This window comes from Lygodium microphyllum, chromosome 19 (assembly GCF_053477565.2).
Source record: "Lygodium microphyllum isolate KBCC chromosome 19, Lygodium_microphyllum_v1.1.10, whole genome shotgun sequence".
Taxonomy (NCBI): domain Eukaryota; kingdom Viridiplantae; phylum Streptophyta; class Polypodiopsida; order Schizaeales; family Lygodiaceae; genus Lygodium; species Lygodium microphyllum.
Window position 1 is genome coordinate 30,766,485 of NC_141153.1, and position 24,929 is coordinate 30,791,413.

The following is a 24,929-nucleotide window of genomic DNA, read 5'->3' on the forward strand; positions in this document are numbered from 1 at the left end:
AAAAATGAACCAAAATCCTATCACCCTCAAGAGAAGAAAGCCACCCCCTCTCAAAGTGGAAGGAAAAGCCAGAGGAAACCCCTCTCCCCCCACACCCAAAGGGGATATATTACTATGATTGTTGATAAGGACCAAAGGACCAAACCTGATGACACCTACTCTCCAATTATAACCAATATGCTCCATGCTATGTAACTCATATAAGCATAAGGAAGTAACAACGCATCCCATTCACATAATATATGAGTCCCATTGATTCGGTTTGGATGTGCATGAGGGAGAGATTAGTGGTTCAGTATAACCACTCACTCACTCACTCACATTCAAAAGCAAGGTTCTCTCCACTCATGCGCACAACCATAATACTTCAGCCCTAAAGAGAATCTCTGTGTGTTATGTCCAAAATTATAGAGCTCTCTCTCTCTCTTTTTTTTTTCGTAAAAGCTCTCTCTCTCTCTCTCTCTCTCTCTCTCTCTCTCTCTCTCTCTCACACACACACACACACACACACACACACTCACTCTCTCTCTCCGTGAAAATAATTGAATTAAGTAGTAAATATTTACATCAGACCATAGGTCATCATTCTCTATATATCTCCTACTTTCTACTACATCAGACCATCATGTCATCAAAGAAACTCTCTCTCTCTTTCTCCCATTACATTCTATTTTCTCTCTCTCTCTCTCTCTCTCTCTCTCTCTCTCTCTCTCTCTCTCTCAAGCTACCATGGTAACTAGCATTCGAGAGAGTTTGTTTGATGTGTGGCATCTTCTAGTATGCCCAGCTGCATCACCTCATCATGTTACAATAGTAGGAGAGGACACACACAAGCCAATCCTAGGTAGAAGATAATGAAGAGTCGAACGATTTACTGGTTTAGTCAAGATATCTGCAAAATTGTCCGATGAAGGAACAAACTCTAGATAGATGGTTCCTAGCTTAATTTGCTCTCTGGTGAAGTGGTAACATACATCGTATCACGTCCCACTAATTGATGATAGGGTTACCAACTAGTGCAATAACACTCTAGTTGTCATGGTAGAGGGCAATCGATGAAGCACATGGAAAGAGAAGTACCGTTAACAAGCTCCTCAAGTACATAGCCTCTATAGCACAGTCACAGAGGGTTCGATACTCTACCTTGGCCATGGAAACAACCATAATCTCCTACTTACGGCTTGACCAAGAAATAGGAGCCATGCCCAAAGAGAAGATGTAGCCCTTATGGGAACGCAAGTATTGAGATCCTTTGCCGAGTCTAAATTTATGTATCCTCGCAAAAGCAAACCATGAGTATTAGTCGGTTCACATGAATAAGTATACGGATCATATCTCAACACATGTAAATAAGCAGTCCAATGTGACATCTTAGGTACATTGAAACACTAAGTAAGTTAAAAAGCTGAGTATGCAAGATCTAGCCTAGTATGAATTTACCATAGCAATTTTCCTACATTTGACCTATAAGTAATAAGTATGCTCATCAAACACTTACCTAGGGAATCCTAGAAAGCTTGACAAGTGGATCAAAAGGCATGGCCATAGGTCCAATCAATGCAATACTACTCAACTAATTGAAGGGCATATTGCTGCTATTAGATAAAAATACTATCCCCAAATCCAACTACCTCCATCCCCAAGAAATAGGATAGTTGATCAAGGTCAATTATCTTGAATGTGGAACAAAGCTGGACCTTTATATCCATTATGATAGCAGAATCCAAGCCTCTGATAAATAAATCAACAACATAGATAAGGATATAGTTGACCCCCTCTAAGGTGGATTTGATATATAAGTCTTGGTCATATGGGGTAGAATGGTATGAGTCTTAAGGAATTTATCAATCCTTTGGAACCAAAAGCTCAGTGTTTGCTTTAGTCCATAAAGAGCTTTGCGCAAATAAAAAATCCATCTTTACGGTCTACACGAGGAAATCAGGAAGGTTGCTCCATATAGACTTCCTATTTCAAGTAACCATTCAAGAATGCACTTTTGACATCCATCTAATGGAGCAACCAACCATGGTGAATGGCTAGTGCAACCAACAAACAAAATGATGTCAAGCGCGCAATTGGTGCAAAGGTCTCTTCAAAGTCAATTTCTTGTTTCTTTCATAACCTTTGCATAATAAGGCAAGCCTTGTATTTATCTAATGTTCCATCAACTTTTAATTTCATCTCAAAAATCCACTTAGTCCCCATGTCTTTCTTGGGACTTGGAAGATCCACCAAAGTCCAAGCCTCATTTCAGCCAATGCTCTCAATCTCCTTTTCCCTAGCCTCTAGCCATTAGGGATGTTGAAGAGCCTCCTGTCAACTTTCCAGCTCAAAGTGCACTATTCATCTTCAGCAATGTGACTACCATGTGAGCTATGGGATGTTCAAGCTCTAAGAGAGTTCTATTCATCTTCAACAATGAACTCATAATCTTTGAGTTTTGACTTTAATGGGTCGCCTAGAAGTAGCACACGATTGGAGAAGGCAATTGCAAAAGAAGACCTGGAGTCTTCTTCTGCAAGAGAATAGATCATTATGGACCAAGAGGCATATCCTATGGCCACTCCAATCTAGTCAAGTTAAACCAGTCTTTCTTCATGGATAGGGTGGTGATAGACCTAATTCAACACAATTTACAACAAACTATATATTCACAAATCTGAATTTTATACTTTACCAATGAATCTTGGATAGCTGACACCCAATTGGCCCCAACAATTGGCACCCCTTGAAATATTTCTTTAGATTGTATTGCTCCAATTTGAAGTGCACGGAGATATAGGCTGATCTCTCTTGAAATAGGACTGTCACAAATGACCGACAGCTCTTAAAATCAATTTTCCCCTTGATTAGGCTTGATCTTCAAGCTCTTACATGCGGGTACAATCAAATGCGAATGGGCAAAGCCTTCAGACCAGCTGTAATTTCTTCAAATCACAGCTACTACGCTGATCACTGAGTCTTCAAGCAATGGACACATCTTCACGATGGTTGAGAAACCTAATTTCTACTATAAATCAGGATTTTGACAGCAAATATCTCTTATGTCTACCTCAGTGGCTGCAAAACTAACGACAATTTGTCAAAGAGAGAGAGAGAAAGAGAGAGAGAGAGAGAGAGTGTGTGTGTGTGTGTGTGTGAGAAAGTCAATTGAACCACCTCCCACTAAGTTTGGGAAGGAATCCTACTACCCCTACCTTATCACGATAAGCGATCAGCTGTCACCTAAATTTGAGCGTTCCCTAATGGTTGGTTCCTTTCTCTCAGCTGTTCTCCACCTCCAGAATGGCCTCCCACAGCCTCAGTCAGTCCCCCAAAAGCCTCCACTAGCTTGCATGAATGTGCTTTCCCAAACTGCCAAGTGGCACAACTTCTACATTGAAACTCAGCCTCTAGACTTGTCCCCTACCCAATAATCAGCTTGTGCCCATCCACATTTAATGTGCTAAGCCTTTTGGAACTGAAAGTTGTTTCCAAGTTTAATTGACCTTAGTCTAGCATTAATTGATTTAATTAATACCTAGCTCAAGTGTCACCACATGACATTTCAAACTAAGTCATAACTCACCGAAAATGGATCATACTTGCCGGTAGAACCACATGGGATGCATCAATTAACTCTAAACCAAAATTTTTTTTCCACACAACCATAGTAAAGCTTGAACTAAGCATAAACCATGGCTGAACTCTTAGTGGTATTACATAAACTACTGTCCAATAAAACTCAGCTGAAAACCACTAATAACTAATGCAAATCTATAGTCTCAGAGCCATGGTGAAAACAATATCCATACACATACCAATTACAATGACCAGTACTCTAAATAATGACCTCACCGCAGACATACTATCAGCAAACTGTAACTTGGATACACACTAACTACATCAAGATCCACTATATATATATATGAGTTTTCTGTCACCAGAGAAGTTCATACACACTTTGTGTTTCCTCTATGGACCCTAAAGTATTCTCTCCATAGAGGATGCATCAAATATGATGGAGATCTTATTCAGACACTCCAGAGTCATTCGCTACAGGTGTATCACATTATGGAGTCAAGGGGACTTCCTTGCTGCCTAAATACCAGACTCATTCCTCGCAGAGCATGATCATGTACTTTCTTGGGAGGATCATAGCCCATGATGGCTATTCACTCATCTCCTTGTTCCATAGCCTTTTGACTTTTGGATATACTCCAGTTTCCCCATAACACAGCCAGCCAGCTTTTCCTTCTTAGTCTATTGTAGATTGAGTTTTTACCTTTTATCTTTTTTGTTTCTCTAGTGTAGGGGGTTGAGGGTTTGTTGGGTGTTGTCACTTGTTTTTCCAACAACTCATTTTTTCTGGTGCATAGCTAGAATAAGATCAAAATTCAGTTTTCATTTCAAATGACCCACTTTTGCAGAAGTCTAAACTCACATCAATTCAATGGTCACCCCATTGAAGCATATCATATGACTGTTTCAGTAAAAAAATGTCAGACTTGTGTTCAGCTCAACTGACAATCATCTCAACTATGTAAGTGCACCTATGTAATGTGTGGATCAACAGAAATGTTCATTGATCTTGTGTTCTACTCAACAGACAATCAAGCAGCACACCTACATAATATGTGATCAATGGAAATACCCATTGATCAAGTAAAAGCCTATCTTGAAGAAGTAACGATTGATGATAAAGTTACTGCTTTCCGTGCTCTACTCTTAAAGGTTCTCTATTTACAGATATGACATAATACAGCCAAATATAAAGGGACATTTGAAAATACTACTCAGCCATGAATAATCTGTAAAAACGACCCAAGAAATTATTAAATAAGCTTCAAAGTTAACAGAAAGATTATATGTTTGTATCCTGGACCTGAAATAATGTTATCATGCTACATGGTATAATGATCCATTTCATAAAACCACGTTTCAGTCTTTGTTGTGGGAAATCATCAACTTCATACTTTGATGAGCATCTTGAATCAAGTTTCCCAAAATTTGAACATCGCACCATCATTTGACCCACTTTATTGATGAGCATAATGTTGCAGTTTGTGCTCATAAAGCAGAAGAGTTGTAAATTTCAAAGAGAAGACAGCATGCTAGATATTTCTCAACTTTCGTCTTTTATGCAATGCACATTAGAGCTGTTCGAGTAGGAAAGGAACCCAAAGGCGTGAATGCGAACAAGAAAGATATTAAACAACTCATTACCTTAAGAGTTGGTCCTTCAGGAGCAATATCTCTGTCATGAAAACACCAGTGCTGCACTCCTAGTTTCTTTAGGAACTCAAAATTAGCTCTCACTGCAAATATAGCATGCTGGTCTCAGAATTGTAAAAGCAGAATTATTTTAAAAAGTAGACTTTGCATGCAAAGTACTGCTCAACTGTGTCCCTCCCAAATCAAACTGAGCATCAGCACACTTGAGGAAATACAAAAATATTGCCCGTCATTCTGGGGCTGCCTAGCTAGTAAAACATGGTTATTCTCATAACAGCCCAAATAAGTAATGCTACATTCCTGCACATCTTGACAAAGCGAACTGGTTGGCCTGCCTGAAATGAAGCCTTGCAGTCTCTGGAAATGCAGCAGGAAACCACAGGTAGGATAGAGTGGAAGCTGTCCAGCAAGCCATACTAAGGCACAAAAGTACAAAAATTCTATAGAACAGTGGCCAAGATCAAAACCAAGGGCAAGGGATGACATCCCTTGAGCCAAGAGAGCAGACATACATCAAACTAGTTAAGAGATGCTCCGTATGCACTAGCTCAAGGAATGTGCAGACGAACTGTTGGCATGACATGACTCCCTGACATCGTGAGCTGCTGCAACCTGTGCCTTGACTGATGTGACACTGCTGCCCTGACCTGCTGTAGCCTGCTGGCATGACCCTGACGTATTGTTCATCACCTGCCTGTTCCCTCGCCACCAGCCACTGCTGCCCTGCCTGCTCCTTCACCACCAGCCACCCGCTGCCATCCTGTTTGCTCCTTCACCACCAACCTCCAGCCACTTCCACCCTACTGTTAGCAGAGTATTTGCCAGCTCCTATGTGAGTCTGTGCTTGCCAAATAGACTGGGCAATTTAGTCTGTATTTTAGGTATTTTTCTATGGGCATTTTCCATGCAGATTGGCATTGATTGCTGCCAGTCGGCAAGCATTAATGCTGGCTGACCAGCATTTATTGATCCCATATTTTTGTCCTATTTAGTCTGTGGCATCATAGCTAGTGTGACTCTCCTAGACATTCACCAATTTAACTAGTTCCTTTTGACAAGGTTTGAGACCACTCTTCCTCTAAAAGGGTGGTCGTGACCTAATTAACGCTTAATTAGAGTGAAAAACAAATTCACATACAATGAAATACACACCTTACCACTTAATCTTGGACAACTGACACCTGATTGGCCCCAAAACTTGGTGCCCTTGTGGTATTTCTTTAACTTATATTGCAAACAAATGGAGTACAACTAAAATTCTTCAACCTCTTCCACTAATCCAAGTACCTCTTGCTATCATAAATTACCATTCAACATAAAATTATGCATCATAGTCAAAAAAACATTAGCCACTGTTACTTAACCATGATACTACCAAACACTTGCTGAAAATTTCTAGTCAAAATAAAAAGAACATAAAACTGAAAAAATCCAAAATTGCTGCTAGAAACTCACGAAATGCATCCATTTCTCATGTTTCTCAACTATTTTGGCTAAGCAACCATAGTAAAGCATAAACACAAACCATGGCTGAACTATGAAAGCCCTTCATTAAACATGTTATGTCCATAGAACAAGCTGAATACCACTAAGAATTGAGCATAAATTGATCATAATCGGATCATATGCTAATCTCAAACTAATGCAAGAGTATGATTTCAAAGCCATGGTAAAAACCATGCCCATCTGCATACAAACTACATTGACTAGTAGACAGAATAGTGACCTCATGGCAAACATACTATCAGCACAGTACCTTGGACACATGCTGAATGAATCCAAGATCCACTATACACGAGAGCTGCCATCACTGGAGCAATGGAACTACTATCTCCCCCTTGAGCATCAAACAATACTCTAGACCCTTACTCTATTGAACCTAACTAAGCCCGATCCAATGTCGTCTCTAACTAAAAAGCCTTGAGGTAAAGCTGCAACAATTGAGGATGGTCTGCTAAGTCATCCCCTTCCATCCACTTAGTATCCATTGGTAAATAGTTCTAAAACTTCACCAAATACCTTCTTGAAACTTTACCTCTGATCTTTTTCTCTTTATGTGCCAAAATCTGCTCGAGTACCAAATATCTCACCTAGCCCCTCAATCTCTAGCTGAATTTCAACAGATACATCCTCAAGCATATCGCCATGAAAAGGCCTTAACAACCTCACATGAAAGGCACTGTGTATCCACCAATGTGGAGGCAATTTCAGCCTATAAGAAACATCGTTGATCCTCTCCAACACCTAGAAGGGCCCATAATATCCCATACTAAGCTTTGGATACAACCTCTCTCTACCTTTCATTTTTTTCAGCCTTGCCTTTCCAAACATGGCAATACATCCCTATAAGCAACATCGTTGATCCTCTCCAACACCTAGAAGGGCCCATAATATCCAATACTAAGCTTTGGATACAACATCTCTCTACCTTTCATTTTTTTTAACCTTGGCTTTCCAAACATGGCAATACATAATATCTCATACTCAGCTTTGGATACAACCTCTCTCTACCTTTCATTATTTTCAGCCTTGCCTTTCCAAACATAGCAATAAATAATCACCCTCCGCAAACTACAAAGCGCGTCTATGGCAATCAACTACCTGCTTTCGCTTCTCTTGAAACCTTTGAAGGTCATACTTAACCTTTACATAGGCTATATCCATGTTTTCTGCATACTAATCAGCCTCAAAGATCTTCTCCTTTGTGTACAAAATAGGGGACACTTTCTTGCCACCTTCCACAACCTCAAATGGAGCTTTACCAACGAAAATATACACAAATTGTATGCAATCACTACCAAAGGCAAATACTACTCCCATTGTGACTTATGCTCAAATACATAGTATCTTAAGAGGTGAAGTACTGTAGCATTCGCCTCTTCTGAGACTGACCATCTATTTGAGGATGGAAGGATGAATAAAATTTCAGCATAATACCCATATTTTCAAATAGCCCCTTCCAAAATAAATTGGTCATCCAAGGATTCCAAGACCACTAATGATCAACTCTGGCATACCATAATACTTCAATACATGTTGCAAAAATAAGTGTGCCATATAATCAATCTTTATCTTCTTCCTCACCAAAATGAAACAGATCTACTTAATGAACCTGCAAATATTAGACCATATTCCATCATTCTCCGTCGGTGTCCTAGAAAACTCAAAGTTAAAGTCCATAGCAATGCTTTGCCAAGACCTATGTGGAATAGGCAAGGGCTATAATAAACCACATCTTTTACCAATCATGCTTCACTTTTTGATATACAATACATGTCCTAATGACAAACTTCTCAACATCATGTCTCAAAGAAGGCCAATAAAAAAAATGCTCCACTGCTTTTTACTATAGCATCAATCCCTGTATACCTTGCATTACACTGCTAGACATCCGAATGGGCGCTAGGACCATTGGTCATAGTGGTCATGAGGTGACTTAGTGTAAATGTACTAAGAGCACTTTGGGCTAAGAGCAACCAAGTCCTATTCATAGGACTCAAGGCCCTATTGTGTGCATTCATTGTGTGATCACCACACTTGGACTCTTTGCCCATTTATCGACACATTCGCACATCAAGATAGAGTGGGCTAGTAGTATGGGATGCCAACACTTGGGATGTAGTGGTGAAACGGAGTGCTACTAACTCCCAAGCTCAGGTGTAAGACCATTTGGCTCTATGGCTAGGAGGTGAGCCTGATGTCCAATCCCTTTCATTGTAAGTTTGGCTTGCATCCTCTCTCGTGTGCAGGTTGGATCCTAGGGGGTCATTACATTGGTTTCTACACAATAGGCAAGAGATCTTAATGAGTGCTAGGGAAAGGATTAGAACGACCCATGATCATGCCAAGCTTTATGTTAACCAACATTATACTCCTAGAGAGCTCCAAAAGGGTATATGGGTTTACCTTAAGTCCCAAAGGACTCCAAGTCAATGACTACCGGCAAATGCTACAAATTATCTTTGAGGTATTGTGGTCCTTTCCAAATAAACAAGAAAATAAGCAATGTATCCTATGAACTGGTGTTACCTTCGGAAATCTGAGTTCACCTTATATTCCACAACTCATTTGAAATAATGATTGGGACAAGATAAACTGATTGCCAATTGAGGAAGTCTCACAGCTTGAGAATATTACTCATTATGTTCCACTAGAACCCAAATTCATTATTGACCTTAGGACTAAACAATCCCATCGAACCATTTATCTCGAGTATTTGATGGTGCCTAGAGGCAAAGGCTACTTGGGAATTGGTATGTTCATTGAAGAGTTGTTTTCCTCACTTCGTTCCTGAGGATATTACTGAGGATAGCAATCATTCATAATGAGAGAAGTGTTATGTCCTTGAACATCCAAATGGACGATAGTAGCATTGGTCACAATGATCATGAGGTGACTTAGTATGAATGCACCAAGGGCACTTTCAGATTCGGGAGGCCAAGTCCTATTTATAGGACTCAAGGACCTATTGTGCATATTCATTGTGTGATCACCACTCTTTGACTCTTGGCCTTAGGCTGACGTATCCGTACACTGGAATGGTGTGGGCTAGTGGTATGGGACACCAACCCTTGGGATGAGGTTCTAATCCGAAGTGTTGCTAGTCCCCAGGCTCCATTTGGCTCTATGGCTAGGAGGTGAGTCTAATGTCCAGTCCCTTTCATTGTGAGCTTGGCTCACGTTGTGTCTTGTATATAGGTTGGATCCTAGGGGGTCATTACACCCTCCATAAGGAGGAGCACGACTCTCAATGATCATATAGGCCTCAACTACTTTGTGACACAATCGCCCATGCATCATCAAAAAGCCATCTCTAAGCAAAAAGTGTTCATGCCTCTGGCCATTGCAAAGCTAAACATATACATTCATAAAGTCTAAATCAACAACACATCGATCCTTCATGACATTCAATCCAGTGTGATATACCATAGTCATAGCCGAAATCTAAGGCTTACATGGCAATGCATCACTCAATCACCCCATTCTTTTTTTCATCTATGTACACAATCTAAAAGTGAAACATAGATAAAAAGTTGGCCCATCTCATGTGCTTCTCAGACAACTTTGTAATAGCACAATGTCTAATGGTCCGTTTACACTATAAAATCAATCCTTAAAAGATGGTATTTCCATGTCGAAAGTGCATGAATTACAGCAAGCAACTCTTTCTCATAAACCTCCAATTTCCTTTTTGTACCATGGAGAATACGACCCTTATGTGCCATAACTCGGACATCCTAAATTAAATCAACCTCTATGTTGTTCCTACATGCATCACACTGAACAACAAATGACTTCCTTAGATCAAGCAACACAAGCATAATATCTGAAGTCATCTTTATATTTAGCTCCTCACATATTGAAATTTCCACTGCTGTCCACATAAAAGGTACATCCTTCTTCTGTGAAGCATGCAATGGAGATGCAATTTCAAAAAAGTTATATTCCCTATAGTAAGAATATAGACTCGTACATCATATGGCACTATCCGAACCGTACGATTTGAACCGTACAGTATGATACGTGTTTGCATGATTTCGTATGAAAAAACGGGTCTTTCTTGGCCACCATGTCTGCCATATCTCCTCACGTCCTTGCATGTTTTACCTATGCATGTCATCCTACATGGCACTTTTGGGAGGGTGGGAAGCCATGGTTACTTCAGTCCACTTTCTTTTCCAGCTATGCACTCCTCCCACATTCTAGGTACATTAAAATATTGACTAAGCAAACTAATTGAGAATGTAAGATCTGGCCTAGTATGAATCAACCAGAGTACTTTCCCTACAATAGAACAATAGGTATGAGCATAAAAAGGCTGGCCCAAGATATCCTTGTGCAAATGGAAAGTGGGATCTAGAGAGGTAGCCACTGGTCGTATCTGATCAGTGCAATATTGTTCCACCAGCTATAAGGTGCACTTCTATTGTGACAGAAAGATACTTCCCTCCGATCTAACAATCTCCATTCTCAAGAAATAAGATAAGAATCCTAAGTCTCAAAGTGCACAAAGCTGTGTCTTAATTTTAGCTAGGGCTGCAAAATTTGAGCCAGTGAGTAGTATATCATCAACATATAGCAAGATATAGCTAACCTCCGCACTAGTGGTGTACACGTACAGATTTGGATCATAGGGGGTTGAATGGTATCCATGAGTCCGTAAGAACTCGTCCATCTTGTAGTACCAAGACCTCGGCGGTTACTTCAACCCATAAAGAGCTTTTCACAACAAGTGAAATACCTTGTCAGTCTGGTCAATGGAAGAAAAGCTGGAAGGTTGCTCCACATAGACTTCCTTCTCCAAATAACGATTCAGAAATGCACTTTTAACATCCATCTAATAGATTAGCCAACCGTAGTAAGCGGCGAGCGTAACCAACAGACCAAAGGATATCAACCGAGCAATAGGTGCAAAGGTTTTTTCATAGTCAAAATCATACTTTTGCCTGAAACCTTACACTAGAAGGTGAGCCTTGTATTTGTCTAAAGTACCATCAGCCTTTAGCTTGATCCTAAAGATCCACTTCATCTCGATGACCAGCTTGTCATAAAGATGATCCACCAATGTCCAAGTCCCATTTTGATCAATACTATCCAATCGCTTCTCCATGGCCTCACGTCACAGAGGGTCCTAGAGAGCCTCCTACCAACTGTCCCACTCAAAAATGTAATGTAATCAGCTATAAACAGTGATGCATATGAAGCCTAAGGGGTGAGCCGAGCATACCTTCTAGGGCCCTCCAAAGTAAAATCCAGTGGAAGGATCCCTGAATCCTACATGGTTTGTCTGGTACCAGTGAGATAACGGGTGTCGCGAAGGAGGCCTGGGAGCTAAAGTATCTGCAAGAAGGTCAAAAGCGAGCAGTAGACCCGGCTCAGTATACATAATCTCAAATGATGTGAGAGAAGGTGAGGACAAAGAGTCCAGTACAGAGAACTGCACTATGTCTCTCTCATCAATGACAACATCCCTCCGAATGATCACCTTGTTTGTTCGAGGATTGAACAAACGACAAGCTTTTGCTTTAGAATAATAGCCCACAAAAATCAAGAGATCAATTTAACGGTAAAGCTTTCCTATCTTGTCATCAAGAGGTCACAAATAAGCACAACTACCGAAAACTCTGATGTGAGCAATAGCAGGCCGAGAGACCAAAAATGCCTTGTACAGAGTCTTTTTAGGGACTACCACAGTTAAGCATCGATTAAGGATATATACTGAAGTGTTAACAGCATCGATCCAAAGGCGGCCAAGAAGCTCTCTTGCAAATAGCACAGAGCATATCATATTCAAAATCGTCCAGTTTCTACACTCTACAACTCCATTCTGTGCAAGAGAGCTAGTAGAGGTGAGCTAACGTGCAATGCTCTATTCTCGTAGAAACTCGGAAAACTCGTGGAAGATAAACTCGCCATCAAAATCACTCGTCATTGTATCCACACGACAACCAATTTAGTTATGAACCAGCAACACCCAAGCACTGAAATAAGTGAAAACATCAAACTTGTATTTGAGAAAATACACCCACATGTATCTAGAAAAATCATCCACTATCAAAAAGAAGTACAGTGCACCATTTAGGGTGGCAATGGATGTGGGACCACAAACATCGACATGAATGAGCCTTAAGCATTCCGTAGGATGAGTGATAGACTGTTGAGGAAAGCATCTACGATGCTTCTTACCTAGCTAACATACTTTACAAACCTCTCGAGATATTTTTAGGCGTGGAAGGCCCTCAACCATCCCCTGACACCACAACTCATAAAAAGAGTCGTAGCCAAGATATCCTAAGTGAAAATGCCAAAGACACTCACAGTTTATCGCCTTCCGCGTAGTGGCCAACGCCTGGAAGCGATGGAACTCTAAATCCTCAGCAATCGGCTTGGTAAGAAAGTATCATTTGGTAACAACCATTAGGTTGTACCTTGCTGTGAGCAATCACTAAACAAGTCTGAGAGTCTACGACCTTGACAATGGTGGATGTGAAGAAAACTATTCGCCCTAACTGGAAAAGCTACTGAACGGACAACAAGTTCACTCCAAGTTGGGAGACATGATAGATATCATCCAGTGGAGAAAGATCACGACCCAGGTTAGTCGGAAAACTAACGCGATCCTGGGCCTAAGGAGTTGTTTCCTACGCGGACACTCTCGGTTGCTGCTGTGAGAAGACGGCAGGATCGAAGCTCAGCATAAAAACTCAGTAGACAGTGTGAGAGTGAAGCACGACACCCAATGCAATAGATTGAAAGAGTGTAAGTTGAAAGTACAAGGTACAACCCTTAAACCTTAGGGTTGTAGCGGGTGTTCACACCCAAACACAATAAGTGCCTGCAAGTGTGTGTCATAAGTACATACAAAATAATACCATAAGTCTGGGGAAAAAAACCTCTCCTACCGAGGGTAAAAAGTGCCCCAGTATCCTACTAATCACCGACACTCCTATGTGAGCGTAAGCGTAAGTGAGGCGTGAGTGAAATACCCAACAAACCCCCCTGGAGTGAAGAGTGATCAAGAGTACAAGGACCATCTGCCACCAAAGGAGATCAAATTTAAAGCATTGCAAAATGCTTCAAATTTTTCATGAGCAAGAGCTTCGATGAAGATGTTTGCCACATTACTGGTGGTAGGACAATAGACAAGGCTGATATCACCTACATGTAGCCTCTCTCTAACAAAGTGATAATGTATCTCAATGTGTTTCATGCGTGCATGAAACACTGGGTTCCATGCCACTGCAATGGCACTTTGACTGTCAGTGAACAAAGGAGTAGGCTCCATAACAAATACATCCAAATCAGCTAACAAGCGTCTAATCCATACGCATTTAACTGTGGTAGTAAAAGCTGCCTTGTATTCAGCTTCACATGACAATGTGGCAAGAGTGGACTATTTCTTGCTAAGCCAAGATATGCAAGACGAGCCAAGAAAGAAACAATTGCCACTAGTGGAGTGACGTGAATCATAATCACCAACCCAATCAGAATCACTGTAAGCATGTAACTGCAGTGGCCCCCCCTTTTGGCATAAAGCATCCAAGAGATCTAGTACCCTGCAAGTAACGGAAGACACGCTTAACAGCTTGCCAATGCGACATGCGTGGCTAATGCATATATCTGCTCAGAGCTGAAACTGTAAACTGTATGTCCGGCCTAGTGTTGCATAAGAAAAAAAGACATCCAACTACTGAAGCATATGTTTGTATATCAAACAAATCACTATAATCACGTAACGATAGCTTTAGTCCAGGTTCCATTGGTGTATAGACTAGCTTGCAATCCTGTAAGCCAAACTTCTCAAGAAGTTTACCAATGCGTCATTTAACATCATGTATGAACTCAATGATCAAGTAATAGTGCAAAGACCCCACGTCGGACATGTCAAAAGTTTGCTGCAAATTTTGTTTAAATGCTGAAATCTGATCAGCATGGATCCCCCCTCTTTACATACGTAAAGGGTAGACTCAGATGAGCTGTTTATGAACCCTTGGCTAAGCAAGAAAGCATCTATCTTTGCATACCAAGCTCTAGGAGCTTGTTTCAAACCATATAAAGCTTTTTTCAGCTTGCAAACCAAGTGTTCCGATCCCTCAACTGCAAAACCAATGAGCTGCTGTACATATACTTCTTCATGAAGTTCCCAATTCAAAATACAGTTTTAATATCCAACTAATGCACAGTCCATCCATAATGGGCAACCAAAACAACCATAGACCTGATGGTTGTCATGCGGGAAGTAGGAGCAAATGTCTCCTCATAGTCAATGCCTTTCTCCTGTGCATAGCCTTTGGCTACAAGCCTTGCCTTATATTTGTCAATGGATTTATCTACATTTCGTTTCAGCTTATAGACGCATTTTGTTCCAATGGCTTTCTCCGCAAATGGCAAAGACACTAAATCCCATGTTTGATTCTTAATTATAGAATCCAATTGAGCTTGCATTGCTGCCATCCAATGCACACTTTGTTGTGCATCCTCAAAACATTCAAGCTCCTCATCATCAAGTGTGCTTGCTGCCATAACAAACTCCATGGTATGTGCAATATCATGCATATGAGCTTGCCTTCTAGTACGACCAGCCATGGGTGCATCCAGACGACTATCTTTCATAGTCTATAAATACCATCTAGGCATTTGTTTTGCCTCTTGACTGTGCATAAGCTCTTGCTGAATTTCAGTTTCAGCACTTTGCTGAGTATTCAGATCAGCCAATGGCTGATTTTCTGCATTTTCCAAAGGAGTAGCTGATTGAACATTGAGTTCACTTGCTGAAACTCTAGTTCAATCACCAAATGTAATGGGCAGCAGCCCTTCAAATACATCACGGGCAGCCTGATATGTGTCTAAGCCAGCCATTGACAATTCTGATTTTTCATCAAATAGTACATCCCTACTGACAAACACCTTTTTAGAAACAGGATCATAGAGTCTGTAGCCTTTGCTTTCACTCTTATAACCCACAAAAATGCATTTAACAGCCTTGTTATCCAACTTTTTTCTGAGTACCTTTGGAATGTGTGCATATGCAAGGTACCCAAAGGTACGAAAGTGTCCAACAAAAGGTTTCCAACTGTTCCAAGTCTAAAAAGGTGTAATTTTCTTCAAAGATTTGGTGGGCCATCTGTTCAAAACATGGCAAGCACACATGACGGCTTCCATCCAAAAACTATGAGGCAAGCTCTTTGCCTTCAACATACATCTGGCCATCTCCATGAGTGACCGATTTTTCCTCTCCGCAACCCCATTCTGCTGTGGAGTATAACCAATAGTGTACTGATGGACAATGCCCTTTTGCTTCAAAAAAGAATTCAACATAGAGTACATGTATTCCCCCCTCGGTCCAAACAGAGAGTTTTAATTTTACAACCAGATTGTTTTTCAACAAGTGCAATAAAAGCCAAAAATGCATCATACACTTCTAGCTTTTTGACCAAAGAGTAGACCCAGCAAAATCGAGTAAAGTCATCAATAAAAGTCACAAAATAGTAACATCCTCCCAACGACTTTGTCTGCATAGACCCACATACATCTGAATGTACTAACTGCAACCTGGTTGTTGCTCTAAAAGCAACATCACGGGGAAACAAAAAACGATACATTTTCCCCAAAATACATCCTTCGCATAAGTGCTTAGGAGGTCTCCCAGAAGAGGTAATCCATCTAGCATCTGTGTACGTTGTAAGAGCATCAAGCTGCCAAAGTTTACATGCCCTATCCTAGCATGTCATAACTCTGCTTGTATCATAGTAGGAGTAAGAGCGGATGCCAAGTACGCTGACTGATCAACTGAAAGAGCATCCAACTTGTATAACCCATGACATAAAGTGCTTGTCAAGACCAAAGGCATGTGTTCTTTGTCTCTCACCATCCATCTATCATCATCAAATGTGACCTGCAATCCACAACGTGCCAAAGAAGAAATAGAGAGAAAATTCTTCTTTATGCCTGACACAAATAAAGCATCCTGTAGGCGGAGAATAGAGCCATCAATGGCTGTGAGCACAATGTCCGCAATACCTCTAACAAAGTATGATGCATTATTGGCACACTGTACAAACTTGCCAACTGGAGCTGCACCAACAGAAGCAAATAAATCTCTACGAGATGTAATATGCCTCGAAGCACCGCTGTCAAAAAACCAAGTATCTGTATCCTCAGTAGAGCTAAATGCTTGATCAGTCCAAGAAGTGTCATAATTGCATGTGTAAAAGCAATAGTCCATGTCTGCAACAAAAGACACGGACTCAATAGCAGTGGAAGGAGCATCAGAAACAGACATTCCTGACTCCTTCTCCTTGGCAATGCGCTTTCTACACTCAATAATGTAGTGGCTTGGCTTCTTGCCATAATGGCATTTGCTCTTTTTGGCTTGCGTGCTGCCTTGTTTTTTATTTGCATGTGATGTGCCAGAAGTCCCAAAACTCTGCGGAGTATTCTTCACTTGGCTACCTTTGCCCTTCTGTCTAGCCATAAAAGCCTGCTCAGAGGCTATAGCATCCACATCACTATTTCTTATTGTTTGCTCCTCCTCTAGAAGCAAACTCACTAGCTGAAGAAAAGTGATTGGCTGTGAGGCAATCCTCATGGTGAGGTTTAAGGCCGTATGAAAAGCCAAATACCAAGGAGATAATGAGTTCAAAGTGGTAGATATCATCTCTATATCCGAATAGTATTCATCAACATTCATGAGTTGCTCATGCAAGTCCTGAATTTTGTTCAAGTGATCCTGAATAGAATCATCTTCATCCATTTTCAATGTCTGTAGCTCTTTCTTTAAGAGACGAGTGTCATTCTTGCCTGCAAGCATCTGCTCCAAAGTTAGCGAAGATTCTCGTGAAGAAGCTATTGAACAAATATGGGGAATGATTGATCACTGAACTGCCAATGCAATCAACGACAAAGCCTGTGCATCCTGTGTATCCCATGCTTTTTGAGCTGCTATTCTTTGGGGAAGTGGCTGAAGTGGAGCAGGCTGAGGTGCCCGTTGTGCACATCCTCCTAGAGGAGGAGTAGCTGGAGCCACAACTCCAGGTCTAGCTTCTTCTCCACTAACATAATCCCAAAGATTTTTTGCCACAAGTACATTCTTCATCATGAAGGACCAAAGTAAATAGTTATTTCCATCCAATCTGTCCTCCTTGGATACATAGGTGAAGACATTTCCTCCCTGATTTGCCATGATTATCAATCAACAAAAAAATGCAAAAGAGCAATGTCAAAGCGGGACCAAATTGGAAATCTGAAAATTCTTAGAAATTGCAGAAAATAACTTTCTGCAATTAGTATAGAGAGGTGCACTCTGTCAAAGCTGTCCATAATGCACGCAATCCAACGTGTAATTAGTGTTCAACAATATTGTACCTACAAAATCCCCAAAATTTCTTGCCTCAAATTTGTTCAAAACGGTCTTTCTGTTACTATAACTGCAGTGCATATGCTAATGTCCTCAGAAAACATGAAAGCCCTAAAATTTTTTACGAATGTGCCAAAAAAAAATTACACCCAATGTGTCCCAGACACGTTTCTGAATTATGTGTCTGTTGCGTAGGAACCCTTGCTTCCAGAAATTTAGCTGGAATTTTAAAATTAAAAAAAAGTTTACCACAAAAATCACGAGTTGACTGGCGCAAATTCGTCAGGCAGGTGGCAGGCGGGTACAGGCGGCGCTTTAGTCGGGCTGAGTTGGCGGGACGAACGTTAAGCAAGCGGACATCTGGCGGGGCACAACAAGTGACAAACGACACAACAAACATCTGGTGAGCACTAGCGTTTGGTGGGGCATGGCAAGCATAGGGGCGCAGTCGACGGGCGAGAGAAAGGCGTCAGGCGGGCCAAAAGAGGCAAGCGCCTGATGTTAGACGGATGGGCTCACGCTAGCGGCAACTCCAGCAAACTGGCGGGAAGCACTAAAAACGTGATACAAGACTAACAAAAGGGGTCAAATACCTGAGGTCCAGGCGGCAGGAGCTAGAGGAGCTGACAAGCAGAGCGTTGGTCACTGCTACAGGTCGTGTTGAACTTAGGGCAAGGTTGAGCTGAGGAGAACCGCGAAGCTGAGCTGAACAGAGCTGAGCGAAGCAAAGCCACTACTGCTCTAATACCAAATGTGAGAAGAAGACAAGATCGAAGCTCAACATAGAAACTCAATAGATAGTGTGAGAGTAAAGCACGACACCCAATGCAATAGACTGAAAGAGTGTAAGATGAAAGTACAAGGTACAACCCTTAAACCTTAGGGTTGTAGGGGGTGTTCACAACCAAACACAGTAAGTACCCGTAAGTGTGTGTCATAAGCATATACAAAATAATACCATAAGTCTGGGGGGAAAAATCTCTCCTACCGAAAGTAAAAAGTACCCCAATGTCCCACTAATCACCGACACTCCTATGTGAGCGTAGGCGTAAGTGAGGCGTGAGTAAAATACCCAACAGCTGCATGAACTTGAGAAATTAAATTGTCTGCTCTGAGTCATATGTTGGGTAGCTCCACTGTCCACAAGTCAAATAGGCACATGTACTCGACTGTGACAATTGGGCCTCTACAAGCACCTCATCAGGAGGCAACTTACAGATGTGAACGAGACTCACATCCAATGTCTCTAAGGAGACGATGTGAGCCTCTGTAGACTAGTCAAACAAACCCTCTAGAGTTGAGTAATTCACCGATTGTGATGACAAACCAGTAGCAATGTGGGTCCAGTCTCTCCACTACCCCTACTGAGGGTTGCCACCACCCTACTTCCCTTGTTGAGGATTATCCGATTGGGGTGTGGGGGTCTAATTCTTGAATTTTGGCTATGTGCCTCTTGCCTTAGATCAACACTCATCGTCATAATGGCCAGCCTTTTGACAATGTTGATAATACCTATTCTATTTAGGTACATTCTGCAATCCAAGTTTAAGAGAAAATTAAGGGTTTCCTTGGGATTTACTAGTCCTATTTTGATTTTGATTTTGATTTTGATTTTGATTGGATTTTTGTACCCTTGCTCTATTGCCCCCTCTAAGAAGACGCAACTAGAGCCCCCTCTATCGAGGACGTATTATGAAATTGATCGAGCAACCATTCGTAATGCAACAGCTAACACTCAAACTCATAAAATGTGGGCATCTAAGGCTGTGAAATCACCTGCTGCACAAAATATTAATATTTTCTTGGTAGCTTATTAAGGAACAAGGTGATATGATCGTCAGAGGACTTACGAGCCCCTAATGGTTGAGAACTCACCAAGGAGATGCCAATACTCAGTCATCTTGACTTTCAAGTCATCCTTGTCTATGATTTTGAAATTTTGGAGCCCATGATCCAAATTGATGCCACGGGTCCTATCCCAAGCCACATAGCGCTCAATCAAGTGTGCCCAACACTCAAATGCTAAGTCGAAATACTAAAGTTGAGAGTAAAAATCAAGCAAAAAGCCCTACATAAGCTCGACAATAGTGGAGGCATTATGAGCCTTCCATGAGTCGATGATCTCATATGGAACAAGAGCGGGATCAGATTGGGGTTCCAACCACTGTACTAAATTCCATAGATTCTAAGAGTCTAAGACATGCCTCATCACATTTGACCAAGTGGTGTAGTTTGACCAATTGAAACTAGTCTTTTCATTAAACACATGCTTGGCAAATGAGGAACTAGAACCATGAGGTGTCTATGACAATGGATAGATGGGATAAGATGGTGGTGGCGGTGGTGGATAAAAAGTAGGAGAGAATAAAGGTGGATAGACACAAATAGACTCTTAATGTCCAATGAGTGCCGATATAATGGATAGACCCAACAAGATGACAATCACAAAGATCTTTCCTCACTCTCCCACAACCCCCACCTTCACGGTTTAGGCAAAAAACAAAAAGAAATCTCATTTTTTTGTGTACACAGGATCAATATCGATAGTTGCGAAGGTACCGAAATTGACATAGGTGCATATGATACCGTAGGTGTAGGTGGAGGCACTAGGACACGATAGCCTTGTCCAAATGTCCGCTAGGATACTATAGAATGATCAGATGGTCCACTAGATAATGCCATAAAGACAAACCGCGATACCAAACGATCCATACTCCTGTATGTCTGGGATACACTCCCAAAGGGATAGCCCAAAAGTGTGTGTGTGTGTGGGAGGTCAAGCCTCCATCACACAAGGACACCACCTAGAAACAAGTATGTAGAGGTCCTAAAGGCTATTAGATATGCTCAATGCCCCACCCTCAAGGTGCCACCAATGATCCACAGTGCTCTAACAAATAAGTTCCCATCATGAGAAGAAACCATGTGTGAGCACTCACATTGGGTGGATCTTGACTTGTATATCAAATGAGATCTATGTGACCGGATGGAAAATGTGACCTTTATGGATCTAGCCTTTGGGTTAGATAGAGTAGTTATGTTGGTAGCAACTTGAGGCATAATGCATGGAGTTGCAGGGTGTGGAAGTTATTAGAGGCCCCTAATTAGGGGTGCGAGGGCTACGGAAGCGGCCCTTGGCTAGGGGGTCTCAAGGGGGGCAGTAGTCCCCTTGATAGAGGATCCAAGGACAACAGCACCCCCCAGCCCGATGATAAAGGAAATATTCCCTGGTTAACTAGGGAATATTCATAATATGGTCGGACATGCTTACCAGATTACCTTTCTATGTTAAGTGTAAAGGCCCTTTCGCTATTCCCGTGTATATATATTTACTTGTACATGTGAGCACACCCTTGCACATGTCAGTGTACCTTGCCCTGAGTGTAAATACATTCTTTTATTCTTTGTGTACACCATACTAGTATACACCCATCTCAAGTCTCCACTCTCACTGCACACTCTCTACTACTGAATACGCCTTCTTTGTCTCATACACTACCTAGGTACTTCCACTCGCCCTTCAAACTAGTATCAAAGCTGCGGCAAGAGTGTGCACACTTCTCGAGGGCTATACGGGTCAGTCTCTATGTGCACATGTGAGAAGACAGACAAGTCGTCACTTCCATGTGCAAGCGACAGGCATGATCAATCGGCACCAGTTCGGACCAGCAATAGCAACAATCTACGCGACTACATGCATGACATGTTGGGATCACTTCAGTGGTCAATTTTTTACCAGAGGTAGGTAGCAACCAAGCGCAAATCATTAGTCAGCAATGGGCGTCACACTTCCAACAAGCGGTATCAGGCGCAAGGCTCGCGACAGGTCGATGGCTACGTTTTTCAACACATTTGAAGCATTTTTTGTCATATTTTTAATTATTTTCTGTAACAGACCCCTTGCTCACTTACAAGGGTTCGTGAGTGCAAGCATAGTTTTCAAAATTGTGCAAATCTGTGTGTGGAAATTTGGGGCTTTTCCCAACTTTAATGTTGTTCATGTGAAACATTGACATCTGACCTAGAAATTGTAGACATTGTGCGCATTTCCTTCAAAAATTGGGGGCTTTTCATATACAAGTGAAATTTTTTCACTGTGATTTGTGCACATCTGGACCCTGAAATTCAAGGGTTTTGTAGAATTTGTGAAATTTCTGCAACATTTTCCTGTATTTGACACTCAAGATGATATATTGATGCAATTAGGGTAGATTTATTGCAAAACTTTTAAGGCTTTTCGCATCGGTGATGCATTTTGAGCTGATTTGTGCTTTGACAGTGAAATTACAGCCGATTCACTACTAAGTGGGAGAAATTTTGGACTTGGGATATATTAAATGTTGTCAAAGGGCAGCTTCTCTTGGTACATGTATTGCTAGATGCTCATTGTACAGTGAAATAGTGGTACATATAGCACTTGGGTTATTGCATTTGGGCATTATGGTGATGTATTATTGAAGTGGGAGCTGTCTTTTATGCATATGTATCAGATTAGGTTCATGTATATGCTGTAATCAGCCCTAGGTACTAAAATTGCAGTATAATATCTACTTCTTGGGCACTTTTGGAAGTGCAAGTTTGAATACTTGCTGTTATATTCAGCAACCTTGCTATTGGCTGAAAGTATTCAGCATTTTATTGTTAAAGATGGTTGGCAATGCTTCTACATCTAACACAAAGAATCTTTTTGAGATTTATAAATTTGACGGCAATGGCTTTGATCTTTGGAAAGATTGTATGCAAGGTATACTTTTTCTAAAGGATTGTGATGATGCTTTGGCAAAACATAAGCCCGTTGCTTTGTCAGATGAGGATTGGGGTAAAATGAATAAGAAAGCCATTACTTGCATCAAAATGGCAGTCACAGATGATATCTTAGTTGATATAAAGGGTCTCACCACTGCATATGCAATTTGGGAGAAACTCAAGGCTACGTATGAGAATACAAATCTTGTCAATCAAATCCATCTCATGCGAAATTTGGTTAACTTGAAGCTTGATGAGTCTAAGCCTGCCTCAGAGCATTTAAATGCTTTCACTACTATTTTGAGTCAATTACAGGACGCAAGCTTGCCGGCTTTTGATCCTAAGCTGAAGGCTATCTTCTTGCTCATGACTTTACTGGATTCGTGGGAAGTATTGGTTGTGTCATTGAGCAACAACCCCAACTTGACATTTGATGGTGTGCATGGTTCTATTCTCAATGAGGAGATCAAACGTAAGGCAAGTGGGAAAAACAGTGGATTAGCCTACAATGTAAGAGGATGAACTGAAAAGAGGTCAAATGCTACAAATAAGCACAAAAATCGCAGCAAAGCAAGGAAAAATTGCAAGATGTCACTTGCTATCAGTGTGGATACAAAGGGCATAAAAAGCCCGATTACATATACTATAAAAAGGAGCAAGAATGCAAGAAGTAGACTAATGCAAAAGGCAAAAGGATGGCAGCTCTACCCTCTAAAGAAACAGAGAAGGAAAATATGGTATCTAATGTTGTTATTGAGGAGATAGAAGAAGATAAAGATATTGATTTACTGGTTGCATCTTCAAATCCACATTCTATGACAATGAAAGACATGTATATCACTAAAAGGGATGCGATAGATACCTTGTTGTCTGCTCATGATGGTTTGTCACAATCGTGGATTGGTGACAGTAGTGCCTCATTTCATGTAACCCCATCTTTGGAGTGTTTTGTTTCTTATGCAGCACGTAACCTTGGGAAAATTTACCTAGGGAATAACCATACGTGTGATATTGAAGGAGTAAACACCATACACTTGACTCTTGAAAATGGCCAAGAATTGATTTTTCATGATGTTAGGTATGTACCTAGCATTAACAAGAGCTTGCTTTCTATTGGCAGTTAGACAGCAAGGGTTACTTCACTACTTTCGATGGTGGAATGTGGAAGATATAGAAAGGATCCATGCTAGTCACTAGAGGCAGAAAAAAGGGAACTCTATATTATCTTCACTACAAGGTACTTCCTAGAAAGTTTGTTGTAGATGCAGAAGTGCAGTCACACATGGAGTTATGGAACAAGCGTATAAGACACATGAGCCAAAAGGATTTACATGCACTTTCTTCACTTGGAAGAGTTGATGTGAAAAACTCAAAGCTTTACTTTTGTGACGACTATGTTTTGGGAAAAACATGTAAAGAGTTCATACTCTCATGGAGGCTCTAGGAAGGCATGTATTTTGGATCTAGTCCATTCTGATATATGTACCATTCCAATAAAAACTCAGTGGTTTCCGTTATTTTGTGTCTTTTATTGATGAGCATTCTAGAAAGCTATGGGTTTACTTGCTTAAGCACAAAAGCGAGGCATTGGACGCCTTTAAAAGGTTTTATGCATTTGTTAGTACTCAAAAGAGTTTAAAACTAAAATGCATAAGAACAGACAATGGGGGAGAGTATGTATCAAAAAAATTCACTAAGTTTTCTAATGTCAATAGGATTAAATGGGAGCTTACATCTCCTTATAATCCATCATCTAATAGTGTGGCTGAGCGAATAAATCGCACTTTATGTGAGAAGATCCAATGCATATTTTCCACAACTAATTTCTCGCAATCGTTTTGGAGGGAGGCACTTAAAACCACAGTATATATTTACAACCAATCTCCACATCGTGCACTTGACAATGGCATTCTTGAAGATGTTTGGTCTGGCAAACCTGCTTCATATGACCACTTAAGGATCTTCGGCTGCGAATGCTATGTACATGTACTTGTTGATAGTAGAACCAAACTTGACATGAAATCCCACAGGGGCATCTTCATGGGTTATAGAGATGAAGGTAAAGTGGGTTATAGAGTTTGGTTTCCAAGCATGAAAAAGGTACTACACAACC

The 24,929-nt window shown here is 41.0% G+C and overlaps 1 protein-coding gene across 1 annotated transcript in view; it reads right to left on the reverse strand.

The window, feature by feature from the left end:
* Positions 1–24,929, reverse strand: part of LOC148019705 (xylose isomerase family protein) — a 150,754-nt gene that overhangs the window by 76,144 nt on the left and 49,681 nt on the right. The window contains exon 5 of the mRNA XM_087699849.1: positions 5,206–5,297. Within this exon, the coding sequence (XP_087555975.1) occupies positions 5,206–5,297 (92 nt within the window). The remainder of the gene's footprint in view (positions 1–5,205; positions 5,298–24,929) is intronic.